Source organism: Onychostoma macrolepis, chromosome 12, assembly GCF_012432095.1.
Source record: "Onychostoma macrolepis isolate SWU-2019 chromosome 12, ASM1243209v1, whole genome shotgun sequence".
Classification (NCBI taxonomy): domain Eukaryota; kingdom Metazoa; phylum Chordata; class Actinopteri; order Cypriniformes; family Cyprinidae; genus Onychostoma; species Onychostoma macrolepis.
In genome coordinates, this window is record NC_081166.1 from 10,086,990 (window position 1) to 10,102,792 (window position 15,803).

The window sequence follows — 15,803 nt, forward strand, 5'->3', positions numbered from 1 at the left end:
AAAATGGGTTGTGAATGCCATTTAGTGTTTAAAGTATGCAATCACCGAATTCTGATTTAGTTCACCACATACCTGGTGTCCATCTATCTCAGGTTCAGGCTCTGGATCTATATACTCCTCAGGACTGTACTGTGGCCTTCTCTGCTGTACTGAATGGTCTCCATTTTGTCTCTGCTGTGAGCTGCAACGCGAGTCGTGGAACCTCGAGGAAGATTCATACCTGGAGTTCTTACTGGAGGGACAAGAATCTGTCTCAGAGAAGTCTGAAGGGTCTCTGGGATTGGTAGGAGTGTTTCTATCAGGGTCTAAAGAGTCTCTGTGATTGGTGGAATTTCGGTAGGAGGGCTCTGAGAGTTCCCTGTCATTTCGACAGGCTGTCTCAGTCAGTTCTTTATTATTGGGAGAGTTTCTGAAGGTGGGGTCGAGGGAATCCCTCTGACTGTTGGTTGAAGAAGCCTCTCTGTTTTTTCTCAGAGTGGTCTCTTGATTTGTGCGAGTGTGTGGAGGCATCGCCGTTGTGAAGCTGACAGTCGATGTCTCCTGGTTGAAAGTCAGAGTGCTGTTACTATTCTGCCGTGAGAACATGGGAGAGGAGCCACCGTAGCCGGACTCATTTGATGACTGGCTCTCAATGGAAACATCCGACTGACTCCTGCGTGGATTGTATGGCTTTAAGAAGGAGCTATACACAAAGCCCTTTGTAACTAAAGGAAAATCAAAAAAAGAAGGTGTTTAAGCCAAATGTATTTTAGGAAATGCTGACACATGTATCACACACAGATAATGCGATACAAACCTCCATTGTCTATTAGCCAGCGGTTCTGGCTGCCCATGGGGTCTTGCTGCTTGATGACACCCACTATGTCTCCCTCCTGTACGGACACGTCCAAGTCCTGTGCTGCGTTAAAATTTCTTTCAGCTTGGAAGAGTTTCTCTGGGCCGTATTTTGCCAGAAGCCCCGCTCGGTGCTCATCCGTCTGTAGCACATAGTTTGGCTGCAAAGTCAGACAGAAATGTGGAACAGAAAAAGAGGAAAATGAATAATGGACAGAAATCTGTCTTTAATCACCATAGTTGACTGTGCTGCTGAAAAACATCAGTTTAAACCAGCCTACAGGGACTTGATAGTCTGGATTTTTGACTGACTAGTTACAAAGAGTCCAAAACAGCTTAAAAACTGGCCTGATCAGCTATCCACCTTGGTTAAAGCTGTTTTTAATCTTGACTGTTTAAGATTAAGGAGATTTAAAACTAATTAGCATTATTGCAAAGAAACAGTGTTAGTATTATTTATATACTATTAGTGTTTATTAATATTTTGAATGACCTTTTATTTTTATATTTTCAGTTTTAATTTTAACTTATTTTTGTTTTAATAATTTTATGTGCTTTTGTTATTCTTTAGTGTGTTTTTTTTATATATTTCTATTTAGCTGTAATTTATTTTTATTTCCGTTTTAGTAATTTAGCACTTTAACCTAATCTTATATTATTTCAATTATCTGCTAAGGAAATATTTCTAATTTTCATTTACATTTTTTAAGCTTATTTTAGTACTTCAGCTTAAACTTATTTTATTTCAATTAGTTGCCAAGGCAATATTTCTATTTTATGTTTACGTTTTTTAAGCTTAGGTTTTTCATCTAATATTTATATTTTATTTAGCTTTATTTTTATAATTTATTTTTTATTTCAGTTTTAGTCATTTTAGTACTTCAGCTTAAACTTATTTTATTCCAGTTAGTTGCCAAGGCAATATTTCTAATCTTCGTTCCAGTTTTCATCTAATACTTCAATTTTATTTTAGCTTTACTTCTATTAATGAAAACGATTTTTTACAGTTTTAGATAAGACTGTTAAGAAGACCTGACTGTTTTGGATCAGGCTGCATTAGGAAAACTCACAGGGCCTTGTTGTTTCTTTGAGTTTTGTTTCTCCAGAGTCTTCCTGTCAAAAGGCTTGCGTACAGTTGTAGGAAGATTATCGGGAAAGAAACTGAAGCTCTGAAGTAAATCCAACACGCGAGTGTGCTCCTCTTGGAACAAGGACACCAGATTTCCTTCTGTACCACCCAAACCAGACAGCTAGAGAGATGTAAATACATAACATTAAGTTTAAAAGAATTAAGAAGGCCAAAGACCTCACAGGAATGTTACAGAGCATGATAAAGCTGTCTTCACCTGCAGCAGTGGAGTGAGTTCTCCCAACGTGAGTGCAATGAAATCTCTCTGGGCCTGGGTGAAGCCCCTCACGCAGCTGGTGAACAGATCTTCGGCTGCGCGGTGGAACTTGGGCAGCTCATCCAGCAGCTGGGCGTTCAGAGCTTCGTAGTTATTTCTCGCCGCCTGCAGCTCCTCCTGCACGCGCTTGTCCTTCAGCCTCTCTGCACGCTCCTTACAGTTGTCGTAGTCCAGCAGCTTGTCTCTACGTTTCTGGATCAGTTTGTGTGGACCGGCAAACATATTGAGCAGCTGGGTGAGGGGAGTGATGACTAGGGCTTCTGTCCTCTCCTTCTGCTCGAAAAAAGACATGCAGACATGCATTTAGAAAGATCTGAGACATAGTTCATGCCAATATCATGTGCTTAATTCAAATTAATACTGAATGGTGAAAAAAAATACAATAAGTGAAATAACTACTAGAAAAACGAAACAAAATGTATGTATGGTTGAACCACAGATGTCACATGGACTATTTTAATGATGTCTTTACTATGTTTCTGGGCCTTGTAAGTGGTAGTTCCATTGAGGTCTATGCAGTGTCAGAAAGCTCTTGGATTTCATCTAAAATATCTTAATTTGTGTTTCAAAGATGAACGGAGGTCTTACAGGTTTGGAACAACATGAGGGTGAGTAATTAATGACAGAATTTAAATTTTTCAAGTTGTTCACTATGAAAGGTAATGTGAGATAATTTTGGTACTCACAAACTCTGTGAACTGTTTGTCGCTGATGCATCGATGCGCTCTTTGAAAGCGTTCAGGATCCATATGCTGTTGCCGTTCTGTGTAGATATCACAGAAACTGATGGCGGCCAGCACCTTTACTGAGGCTGACTCCTATTGGATATAAAATGGGTCAATCAAAGTGAATTTGACCATCACACAAAACGTGAATTTGACCATCACACAAAACAGTAAAAAACTGTGGTGGCCAAGTAGTGCACAATAAAATGAAATCGCCACAACACAACGAAATCACTAAAACACAATGCATAGGACTAATTTCGTTGTCTTGTGGCATGTTTTCGTTATGTTGTTCTAATTTCGTTTTGTTGCGGCTTGTTTCCATTGTGTTGTGGAGATTTTGTTTTGTTTGCGGCTTGTTTCCGTTGTGTTGTGCTAATTTCGTTGTGTTGCGGCTTATTTCCATTGTGTTGTGGAGATTTTGTTGTGTTGAGACTTTTTCCGTTGTGTTGTGCTGATTTGGTTGTGTTGCGGCTTGTTTCCATTGTGTTGTGGAGATTTTGTTTTGTTGCGGCTTGTTTCCATTGTGTTGTGTAGATTTCTTTGTGTTGTGACTTGTTTCCAATGTGTTGTGGAGATTTCGTTGCGTTGCAGCTTGTTTCTGTTGTGTTGTGCTAATTTTGTTGTGTTGCGGCTTGTTTCTGTTGTGTTGTGGTGATTTTGTTATGTTGCGGCTTGTTTCTGTTGTGTTGTGCTAATTTTGTTGTGTTGCGGCTTGTTTCCATTGTGTTGTGGTGATTTTGTTATGTTGCGGCTTGTTTCTGTTGTGTTGCAGCTTGTTTCCGTTGTGTTGTGCTAATTTTATTGTGTTGCAGCTTGTTTCCGTTGTGTTGTGGAGATTTCGTTATGTTGCGACTTGTTTCTGTTGTGTTGCGGCTCGTTTCCGTTGTGTTGCGGAGATTTTGTTGTGTTGTGCACTACTGGGCCACTGTAAAAAACTGGAATGGAAGCATATGGAAAGATTTGTAAAGAACTTAGGCAGAGATCATTTCAGTACCCTTATATGCTGCAGATAGAGGGAGATGTCCCTGATGAAGGATTTGATTAGTCGCTCCTGGAGTCTGAATCTTTTCTCTGCCTCATCAAAAGCTTCATCTTTGATCTAAGAAGGAATGAAGAGTAGTTTGGTTAAGACCAATTCAACTGAATCTCTCAGTCAAGAAATTATGGTATCATTAATAGCAGTGCCAATGTACCTGAGGTGAGATCCCAGTCAGGTGCTTTAAATGGCTGCTCACTCTGTTAGACTTCTTGATGATGGAGTGCATACTCAGCTTTGAGATCTTGTCAATGAGTCTGTCTTCATCGCCTTTGCGGTACTTCACCACTGTGGACAAAAGATGGTGCTGTTGTGTTATGGACTACACTCACAGCTAGATAGCAGACATCCCATCTCACAGATAGATAGACAAATAGATATAACGATAGACAGACAAACAGATAATAAACACTGGCACATACCAAGATCCTTTCTCCTTTTGTATTCATTGATATTGACGTTGATCTCTTTAATGGACATCACTGCCTCGGCGAGCTGCTTCCTGTCGTGGTGTGACTCAGGAGTAGTGTTAAGCAGCTCCATCAGGAGCAAGGGGTAACGCATCACTCTCTGCACCGGCTTTATCAAGAAGGAACCCAGATTAATGTAGTTTGTCTTTCCCCTGTGACAGAACAAAAGGGTGAGAGAGGGAGATAAAGTGAAAAAGAGATTTAGACGCTCATCAAGGTAATTCTTCTCCCTTCTCTGACAGCAGACTGGGGTCACTGAACACACACATTGTTTTCATCCATCAGTTATCCACTGGCTCACTGTCAACCACTTTAAAAAGGGTTACAGTAGACACAGTAGGCTACTAAGACATTCTAACAAAGAATGCACACTTTCTGACTGATGGGATGAAAACAGAGGAGATCCAAATTCAGAGCTAAAGCGTGATTTGGATGTTGCAGAAAAGGATAATTCAAAACTAATGAATCTGGATTAAACATCATGTAGCAACTAGAGTATGTTTAAATTACTTCTTTTTTTTGCCCTTGGACAAATAACACTGCTTGTTGGTTTAATTGCTTTAATTACCACATCATGAGCTCAGAGATTGTGTTAATAACCGTTTCACATGCCACCACAAAGCATTAAATCAGCAGCCAGAAAAACAACAAAAACAAAACAGAGCCAATTTTCCCACTGGGATCATATTCTGACTAAAAATTGCTTTGCACAACTTGCAATCTGTAGGGCTGGGTAAAAATAAAAAAATATATATATATATCTTAATCGCGACCTTCATTTGAACAATTTTTTTTTTTTTTATACATACAACCGACCAGCATAGTCTTGATTCACAAACAAATAACTCTTATGAACTGGTTCTTTTAAGTGAATCAAAAACATACACTACTACCAATGTGGTCAAATTTACAGAAAAAAAACCAATTTAATTTACATTTATTAATTTAGCAGATGCTTTTATCCAAAGTGACTTAAAAAGGAATAATACAACAAAGGATTCATCATAAAGAGGCAAATAAACACGAGTTGTCAAAATACAAAGTTTCAGACATCAAATTACTTGTGAACTGGTTCTTTTAATAAATAGTTCAAAACAACAATCAGTCTGAAACACTTGCCTGTACAATTTACAGCATAAACAAAGGGGTTTTCTTTTTATATTCAAGAAGATGTAAGCAAAATGAGTGTTACAACTGAAATAATACTCAAATGAATCATAGGAAATCTAGTTCAATACCTATCCCTACTCATTTGTGCAAATTTAAGTCAGAATATGATTCAGAATTGACAAAGAAATGATCACAAAACACACAGCACACAGAGCAAACAAGGCCCCCTGGTCACACACGAACACAAGGAGAAAAGGGTTGCGCAGGTTAATAAACGTTCAGCATGCTGTCAGGCGCTTCACATGCAGTTGCTGTAGAGTTGCGTTAAACTTACCACTCACGGTATATCCCTCTGTCAGGGGAGAGGAAGAAGGAGAGAGAGAGGAGAGAAAGGAAACAAAACACACAGTGTCGGGTTAAACCACCTCTGTCTCTTATTAGAAAGAAGCTAATGAGCTTATCGCAAATAATGTCCTTGTTTCACACAACTTATTTTGAAAATAAAAGTCATGTCTTGCCATTATGCTGCAATGAACACAAATGCAGCGGGCAAAAGGGCAAGATGACAAATGCGAAACTGAAAAACTATTCGTGCACTTGATTATTAAGCTGCCCGTTGCTGGGGCAACTCATGCCATGGGTGACCCGCTTTAGGCGAGCAGTAAGCCTCTGTGGGGCCTCCACTGGCCCCTCTCTGATCTCCCACTGAGAGCCAAAATGAAATGTCAGTCAGAGTCTAGTGCACTCAAGTGTGGAAGTTCAAAAGTAATAAAAGACACCAGACATTATTCTTAAGGAGCTTTTTAGAGGATTTATTCCTCTATTTCGTGGCTAGCTTCGTTACAGTAACATCCTGCCAGAGAATCAACATGTTAGCAATTTTTTCGCCTGCATTCAGAGTCATTTGGGATAAAGCTAAGCCATAGACTTGGCAAAGTGCACTTTCATTTTGCAAATGTCTTGATACTCAGGACAAACAGCTCCATGTTCCCACTCCCTACTAAAAACATTTCTGGAACTTCTGGGAAAATTTGCTGAATATTTCCTTGTATTCTTTGCTTGATCTGGTAAAGCACTAAAGCAAATATCAAGAACAAACTAAACTCTGTACTAACAGGAAGTGACTTAGCTTAAAAGACATAGATGGCAGTATAAATGTTTACAATAAGAAACTAGTCAAGAAATGTGGTTGCCACTGGCAAACTGTTTAAGTTCAAATAAAGCCTAAGATATAACACTAGAGGAACAGGCCGGAAACGACTGATGACTGACTGGTGAAACTAGGTGAGGCGCATTCCTATCCTGGCATGCATTGCTAATGCACAATAACAAAGATCTGAAAACTGAAAGACATAAAGCTTCACTGTTATGCAAATAGACTACCATTGAAAAGTTTGGGGTCAGTAAGATTTTTTTTATGCTTTTAAAAGAAGTCTCTTATGCTCAGCAAGGCTGTATTTATTTGATCATAAACACAGTAAAAACAATAATACTGTTTTAATTATATTTTAAAAATTGATTCCTGTAATGGCGAAGCTGAATTTTCAGCAGCCATTACTCCATTCTTTATTGTCACATGATACTTCAGAAATCTCATATGCTGATTTGGTGCTCAATAATATTTCTTATTATTATTAACGTTGAAAAGAGATGTGATGCTTAGTATTTTTGTGGAAACCATAATACATTTTTCAGGATCCTTTGATCAGCAGAACGTTAAAAAAACAGCATCTATTTGAAACAGTTTTTAATTTTTTTGTAACAGTAAAAAAATAAAAAATAAAAATCATACTGACCCTAAACTTTTGAACAATAGTATATTTTTATATAAAATAGGGAACATCCCACGTGGCACCTGGCATATTAATCAGGTTATAGTATAATATCATAAGTAAAACTTCAGAACCAGACAATGAGAAGGGCAAAGATGTTTCCTGTTTTGGAATGCCACACATGTCTTTAGTCATCCTATGTCCAATCAAATGAGTCAAAGTTGAAGTAAAAAAAATTGACTTGTTCCTCTAGATTTTGAGACACTAAGACTAACACAAGTAAGCCAGCACACCCTGTGTAGTATTGTTTCTGTTGATGATGTATTACTATAAAATTCTGTCTGCACCACATGACAGACAATCCCAGATACCATTAAAACTGACAGATCATGTGTAACGTTAAATAACACACAATTAGTGTCCTACACAGCTTCTTCTCATACAGTTACACACTGTTAAATATCATGACTGGCATGCTTAACTGGATCTGGGCATGCGTTGGTAGTGGTAACCACACCATGCAATGAGCTGAAGGTGTCTGATTCATGAAAAACAGCAGTGAAAATTACCTGAGCTTCTCTAGACATTCCAATACATGCTTCTGGATGTTCTCATCCTTTTCATAGGTCTCCAGTAAAGAGATGGCGTCATCATGATTTTGGCAATAGATCTTGTAAACCTCCTCCAATTCACCTTTGTAGTCCAGGAACACTTGCCCTGGATGAATCAAAATGAAAATGGTAAAACAGTAATATGAATACTTATCTGAATCCATAATGTGAGTTCAGGGATTTTTTTGCTCCAACCTATTGAGTCAGTATCCTGGAGGGTCTTGTACAGTCGACAGGAAAGGTCAATTACGGAGCTGATGTTTCCAAAGAGACCATCAAAATCAATACTCTGGACCTACAGGACATGTGGATATTTAAGATGAGGGTTTGAATGGTTCTCATAACATAAATACATAATTCAGGCTTGTTGAAGGTTTCTTGCCTGTTTCTTCTGCAGAGGTTGAATGATCTCCTTCACACACATCTGAAGATCCTTGATATAGTCATGTTCTGTCTGCAGAAGCTCCTCGATGACCTTTGACCTTTTCTCCAGCATCCTTTGTTCGGGGTCTTCAGTGGTGGTTGCTGACGCCGGGGATGATTCTAGAGACTTAGGCTGGGACGCAAGCAGGGTCATCTCTAATGAGAAAGAATGAAAAAGTGCATTTGTCAACCACAAACAACTTACAACTTTGTCCGACACTATCACTATTGTTTTTGATAAAACATGGTGTGAAAAAACAACATTAGCATATACAAAAAGTTGTTTATTGATTATATAAAAAAACTTTGTGGCTGCTGCAGTCCAACAAAATTCAGCAAATCAGTTACTACTGGGCAAAAACTGGCAAATAATTATTCATAAGCCTGGCAGTTTTAAAATGTGTCCATCACACTTTTCAGATCATTCCTTAACCTCTAGATAAAACAACAGAATGACAGATATAATGATATAGACAGATGGATATATATAGTGTTATCTATCTATCTATCTATCTATCTATCTATCTATCTATCTATCTATCTATCTATCTATCTATCTATATATATATATATATATATATATATATATATATATATATATATATATATATATATATATATAGAGAGAGAGAGAGAGAGAGAGAGAGAGTGATAGATGGTAAGGTAGAATGATGGACAGAATGACAGATACGACATTGCAAGAGATATGCAGATAGACAAAATGATACACAGAATGAATGAGAGAGATATAGACAAAGAATGAAAGATATAGACAGAAAGAATATACAGAGCAAGCAAAAATGACAGACTAAAAGAATAAATGAAAGAAAGAATGAAAAAACAATGGATGGAATGAACAAACAAACAAAGACAGAATGATACATTAACTGACAGAACATACGACAAAACCAAATAAACGAAAGATAGAATGAACAAACTAATGAACAATAGAACCAACGAACGATAGATGGATAGATAGAACAAACGATAGAAGGAACGATAGATAGATCGATAGATAGAACAAACGAACGATAGAGAGATAGATAGATCCATCCCACCATTTGACTTTGATCCTGCCAGTACAGACATAATAGAAGATTTCACACCAGTCTAGATGGATTACACTCATTTATAAAACATGAGGAAGAACATGGGAAACATGAATTAAGCTGCCAGTTAGAATGGGAAAGAGAAGGCAGTTTTCCCTGCGTGTTGCCATTGGCTGTCCAGAGGATGTCATGGTTTGGAGTTTAGTTTGACTGCTCTTTGATCTCTTCGGTCAGAACTGGCACTCCGATGGGTCTGAAGCAGGAGAGTGTGGGAGGGAGATCTGCTCTCACGCATGGGTGCCTCCCCACAATGCTGCCTGAAATGGTGCTCCATGGACGTACAAAAGACTGTCAAAGCATGCAGTGAGACATGGACCCTCTCAGAAGGCAGGGGGGAGCATCTGAGGTGGGGCTGGGATTTGGATAAAAGCATGAAGGATATGATAGAAAACGCCAACAAGTTTCAAAATAAAGGAAAGACGCAAAGATATTGGTGCATATGCAAGTGTATATAATCGTGATGCATGTCTCTGTGTTTGGGGGTTTCAGAGTTTCAGTTTTGTTTTATAGTCAAAATGGGATCAAGAGATTAATTTAGCTTGTTTCTGGCTTAAGTCGTCTTAGCCATCTGATGTGGTGACTCATACTGACATCACGCTATAATAAATCTTTAATGTTGCTGATTCGGTAAAGACTGATAAGAGATTTGAGCACAACTCAAAAGGCCTTGTAATTCCATTGCACATTTGACCTCTGAAATGTTACAGCAAAACAGAAACTGTTCATAAATGAAATCTTCAGAGCCTCTGTTCTGAGAGACAGGGCAACTGTGTATTAATACTTAATAAGTAATATAATGTTAATGTAATGAAAGCAATCATGCGATGAATCATGCACAATACAACCTTTAAGCAATTATTATTAACTAACTAACTAACTGAAAACAAGTAATAACTACTAATAATAATGTTAAATTTGGCATCCACTCTATAGCTCTATAGCTACCCTCTAATTTACAGTTATATTCTATGTCTTTGTACACAGCCCATTAACACGTGTGGCCCATACTAATGAAATATGAAAAAGTTTGATCTCTGCAGCATCATTCATCCATGTACTAATTGTTCTACTTTACACACAGTACATAGTACATAGACACACATTACCATTATAACACAATCTGTTGTGACCCACATCTAGTTAACAGGCCTAGAGTATTCATTGTTCTGAACAAAATAATCTTCAAAGAGCAAGTTCTTTCACAATACATTCATTCATTCACATGGTCTCAAGAGTTTCAGCTCATCCATGAAACTTAACAGTGAGCTAAGTCTAAAACGAATGCGTTTCAGTAAAAGACTCATTTTCAAAACTGAAATTTTTTCCAAAATTTGACCCGGGGAAGTTTCTGATTTGTTTGAGTCATTGTCATACTGAAAAATCACCTATATGGATTTAAACTCTTTAATTTACTCAGACCCCTTTAAATGTTTAATATAAATGAAACCAAAACTCTTTGGTGGTTTACGAGGAAAGGTTGAAAGTGTGGAGGTGAAAATGTCTGTCAATGTGTGAAACAGAGAGCAGAAAAAAGATTGAGTGTTGCACAGAACTGAAGCTGTGCTGCGCTAGAACGGTTTCATTTCAAGACTGTGTGTTCCCGCGCTCATCTGTATATGTGCCATGGTCTGGTGAAAGGCAGAGAGGGTAATCTCGACTAAGCACACACGCATACACAATGGCTTCTCTTTCTGTGTCTGTGGACATAATTGATTGTGACATTATGTTTGGTCTGCGTCCAGGGTCGTGCTCCAGCCAATGTGTTCTGTGTGTTGCTCACATAGTTCCCACAATAGCAAACCCAAGGATGGCCAAAAAAAAAATCTAAAAAAAGTGTCATGAAAACACTGTACCCTAAACAATTTTAAACAAGTTTCCCAACATAAATTCCAAATTAAATGACTTTTTAAACAGTAGTATAGTATAGTATAGTATTTTCACCAGCTAAAAAATGGTTTTAAGTCAATTATTTCTATCTTTTGCTGTAGTGTGTCAGTAGGAAATATCAGTTTACATGTCCAAACATTCGTTTAGCCATTAATTGTTATAATCTAGTGAGATTTTTGTTTGCACAAGGAGTCTGACAACAGCTAGTGCTCCACACAGAGATCTGATCTCATCATCCAGTCTGTCTGGAATAACATGAAGAAACAGAACAAACTGAGACAGACTAAATCCAGAAAAACTCTGGCAACATCTCCAAGATGCTTCAAGAAACCTACCTGCAAAGCTGCAGTACTGTTAAAAGTTTTAGGCACTTGTGAAAAAATGCTGTAAAATTAGGATGCTGTCAAAAATAATGTCTTTTTCAATTAACTTCTATTAACTAAATTAAATCAACATTTGGTGTGACCATCTTTGCATTTAAACCATTTTTAGCTGGTGAAAATACTAGTGTTCTAATAAATTTAGTCACCACTGTATATATTACTGTATATGAAGCTTCAATAAATAATTTTATGGTTAAAATAAGGCTCAGGAACAAATCAAAAATGATCATAAATCTACCAATGTTCATGCTCCATAAACCACTACTCTTGAATCTGAAAAGACCTTAGTACAACCATGGACAATTAAACTTAACATGATGCTCACACACAAAGTCAAGAGGCGTAAAGCAGTGTACACAGCCACACAACACTTCCTCTCTAAAAAACCCTAATCCATGAACCTGACACTGATTTGCATTTCATACTGAACATTTAAATTCATCTATGCAGAACAGACTCTTCAAAGAAAGAACAGGGCCTCTAAGACGTCACCCACCTGTTACCCCCCAAACTCCTCGTCTTCACTGCCACACACAAACACACACCGAAGGTCACGGGCGGTGCATTCCTCTAAAGCAGAGTAGAATTGCTCTGTCCCACTGTATCAACAGGGAAGGCTCTCTCTAGAAGACACAAACGCCATTCTGTCCCTGCATTACCATCTGAATGCATGGGAACCTGCACCATTACAGACAACTGAGCAAGCACAGAGACAGTTACTCATGCACTAAAGCCTGGAGCTGGAGTTTTGATGCCGTTACACACACTGCACTGACAGTCATTTTGGGAGCTCTTCTCCATGTTTTTGGAGTGACTTGGGGCCTGGCCCCCACGTCATTGAGCCTGAATTCCATCAAGATCTTGAGGATCTCTCAATGCCAAGGCCTCTTTGCCTTTCAGCAGTCTTAATCTGTTTCTGTTTAAAGTGGGGGTCTTTGTTCAGGTGTACCAGGGGAGCAGGTGGAAGCTCCAGTGAATTTCAAACATCATTAGTGATACTTTATTTATTTTTTTACTTATCTAAGATGGCCCATATACAATAATACATGATGCTAATAAATAATAAATTAAAAACTGAATTATTAAATTAAATCACTAGCAAATAACTATCAATATTTCTACCCACACACATCAAATAATTTGATAGAATTTTTATATAATTAATAACCAATTGTTGAATATATATATATATATATAATTATTATATTTACTATTATTATTTTATAGCATTATAAAAATATTTATAATTTTAATATAAATAATATTTTAGAATATTATGTATAATTATTTTCTATAACGAACAATATTATATAGAAAATGATATCATAGAAGCATTTGCCATATATATATATATATATATATATATATATATTAGATTTATACACTTTATATTCATATTACATTATATTCACAATTTCTACTGTAGATTTAGAAACTTCCAAAAGAGAGAGCAAAAACAAGATGTTTATTGATCAAGTCAAATAAACAAACAGGGATATAAAATGACCTGCCCAATATGTTAGCCTTTCAATAAACTATCTACAAGGTCAAACAATTAAGTCATTTTGAAAGTACAAATGTGCTACAGAGAAAGCCAACCATTTTCTGACTCTGAAAATGAAACGATAACATTGTTATTCATGTGAAACTGTTTTATGGTCTGACTGTGCTGAGGTGTTTTCATCCCATTCTAGTCTAAGGTCACATGAATTATCAGGCCTGTGTGTTCAAGACAAAGTTCACATAAGACCGCCCATTTACCATGGATACCCTTCACAACTGTCATGAGAGTAAGTGTGGGAGCGAGTGAAAGCTGCAAGTTGTTACAAGCCACAAAAATCCAGTCCTTCGGACAGATTTACAACACTAGTCAGAATTAAGAACCAAGTAAACACGGCTTGGAAAATGACAGTATGTCGCATTGAAATCTTACAAGGTGTACAAGTACTGCTGAAGTCCTGCATATACGTGGAATTAATGAAAAAGTCATTTCAAATACAAGAACAGAAACTGGGCTAAAACTTCCTTACCAATTATAAGTTACACCACACAATTTCAGTCTCATTCTGGTGCAGAAACCTGCGTCATGGAAATCGGCGTTTTTTGTTTTGTTGTTCAAAAGGCTGCAGGTTCACATTCCAGTGCTCTGTTGTAGTCAGATGTCGGATTTGTGTGGGACGTGACACACCCGTAATAAACGTGAGCAACCATTCCATTAACCACTCCACATCCTCTCAGACACATGCTTGTTTCAAAACATCCTAACCTTACTTGGAAATTTAAATAAAGGACATTGTTTGCAAATAAGACTGAGAACAAATGAAGTTTTGTAGCATTGTGAGTCCACATCATTTCAAGTCTAACTCTATTTAGACTCTTTCTGAGGCAATCCATTACTGCAATGAAATTTATACTCAAATCAGATAAAAACAGACCCTTTTCCAGTGAAAATATTTAAAGTAGCAACATATTCTTTGAAAATAACAAATAAAATAAAATAATTAATTGTATTATAGTACGGTTTACCAGTACTGTGAAGAAAAAAGTGAAATCACTGCACTCTTCTAACTCTGGGTGTGTAGATCCTTAAAAACTTTTACTCTCAAAAGAACAAAATGGTCCGTACTCCTTTCCATGTGTTTTATTCATTTTTACATATCGAGTAGCAGGCAATACAGTTTATTCAGCTACTGTGACATTGTCTTCTCTTTCACAACACAATCAAAAACACCTGCATGTACTTCGTACAACCAGTCTAGACTCATCACATATAACATCAAAATCTCCCCATTATTCTGGCTAATCTTGGTGTTTTGCTTGAATATCAGGTTCACAAAACCACTTCTTTCCCACACAACTCTTGATTCACAGAATCTGATAAGATCACGCTCATGACTCAATGTGCATACTGGTGTAGTCCAAGTCATTCAGTCGTATATAATCCCTTTACCAGGCTGAGATTAGCATTACAGAGATATGTCGTAATTTAAAGCATCCTAACACTCATTGTCTTTCATCAGGGGGCCCACTGGGACAAAACAAAATGTTTAAGCACAAATAAGACGACGTAATATACAGCTCCACCGAGAGCCCTCCCTCCACATTTACACAAAGAAGAGCTTTACTACTACCATAGCTACCCATGCCCACTGTGCTGTTTCAGTCATGAAGGGTCTGTGTCTGAGTGCTGATAAACTAGCACTTTGAATACTTGGAAGTAAAAATTCAGTCTCAAGTTAAAAATGCAGTAAGTCAAGGGCAAAACCATTGGTGTGTGGCACTGAGCATTAATGTAGCATTTGTTTTTCAGGGTATGTGTAAGAGCTCCTGACCTACATTAACTAGATAATTCCCTCCTCAGCTTGTGACTTGAGGCTTTTGTCTGCCAAGCTGGCCATTGACTTAATGTTGTATACATGTTGTGTGAGGGTTGGTTGAAGGTTTCTACCTAATCCCCTTCCAGACCACTGGCATGGGCAGCTGCACAGGGATTACAAAGACCAGCAACAGGCGACTAAATAAATAAAGGCACACCAACACACACACACACACACTTATTTGTATATTATCAACAGTGTAAGATCATTAGGCTGGTGATCTTGGTACCAAATCACCTCTAAAATTCCTAGTAAACTTGATAGCTGATTAGAGAACCAGCTCCATGTATATGGCTTTTTCATTACTAATTATAATTATTCATATTAAAATGAACAAGTAGATTTCTTCTTAAACTCTACTAATAAGAATGTAACTCTACAGAAAGGAAATATTGGACAGCAACCTTTACAAAATAAGAAAAAAAGTGATTGTGAGCCAAAACAGAGGTACAGTTCTGTGACCTTTGAAACAGATAACCTCAGATTATGAGTCAGGCAGGGTCTTCTCTTCATGGGGCCCCAAACTCAGTAGTAAGAGGTCTTTGAAGGCTATATGGATTGGGGGGGAGGGTTCTGGTACCAGGCACATCCTAGTCCCAGAGATTTCCCCTGGAGTCTCTTTTCCTCCTCCTCCACACCGAGGTGCTGACTGGAGTA

General features: G+C 37.6%; 1 protein-coding gene across 3 annotated transcripts in view; it reads right to left on the reverse strand.

Moving 5' to 3' along the window:
• Positions 1 to 15,803, reverse strand: part of dnmbp (dynamin binding protein) — a 48,387-nt gene that overhangs the window by 2,234 nt on the left and 30,350 nt on the right. For 2 of the 3 annotated variants that reach the window (XM_058792785.1, XM_058792787.1), the window contains 12 exons: positions 8,350 to 8,546; positions 8,163 to 8,262; positions 7,926 to 8,073; positions 5,919 to 5,936; positions 4,427 to 4,626; positions 4,162 to 4,292; positions 3,963 to 4,067; positions 2,927 to 3,058; positions 2,181 to 2,513; positions 1,905 to 2,084; positions 797 to 995; positions 73 to 704 (listed from right to left, as the gene is read on the reverse strand). In XM_058792785.1, the coding sequence (XP_058648768.1) occupies positions 73 to 704; positions 797 to 995; positions 1,905 to 2,084; positions 2,181 to 2,513; positions 2,927 to 3,058; positions 3,963 to 4,067; positions 4,162 to 4,292; positions 4,427 to 4,626; positions 5,919 to 5,936; positions 7,926 to 8,073; positions 8,163 to 8,262; positions 8,350 to 8,546 (2,375 nt within the window). The remainder of the gene's footprint in view (positions 1 to 72; positions 705 to 796; positions 996 to 1,904; positions 2,085 to 2,180; positions 2,514 to 2,926; positions 3,059 to 3,962; positions 4,068 to 4,161; positions 4,293 to 4,426; positions 4,627 to 5,918; positions 5,937 to 7,925; positions 8,074 to 8,162; positions 8,263 to 8,349; positions 8,547 to 15,803) is intronic. The other variant, XM_058792786.1, reaches the window with a different exon arrangement.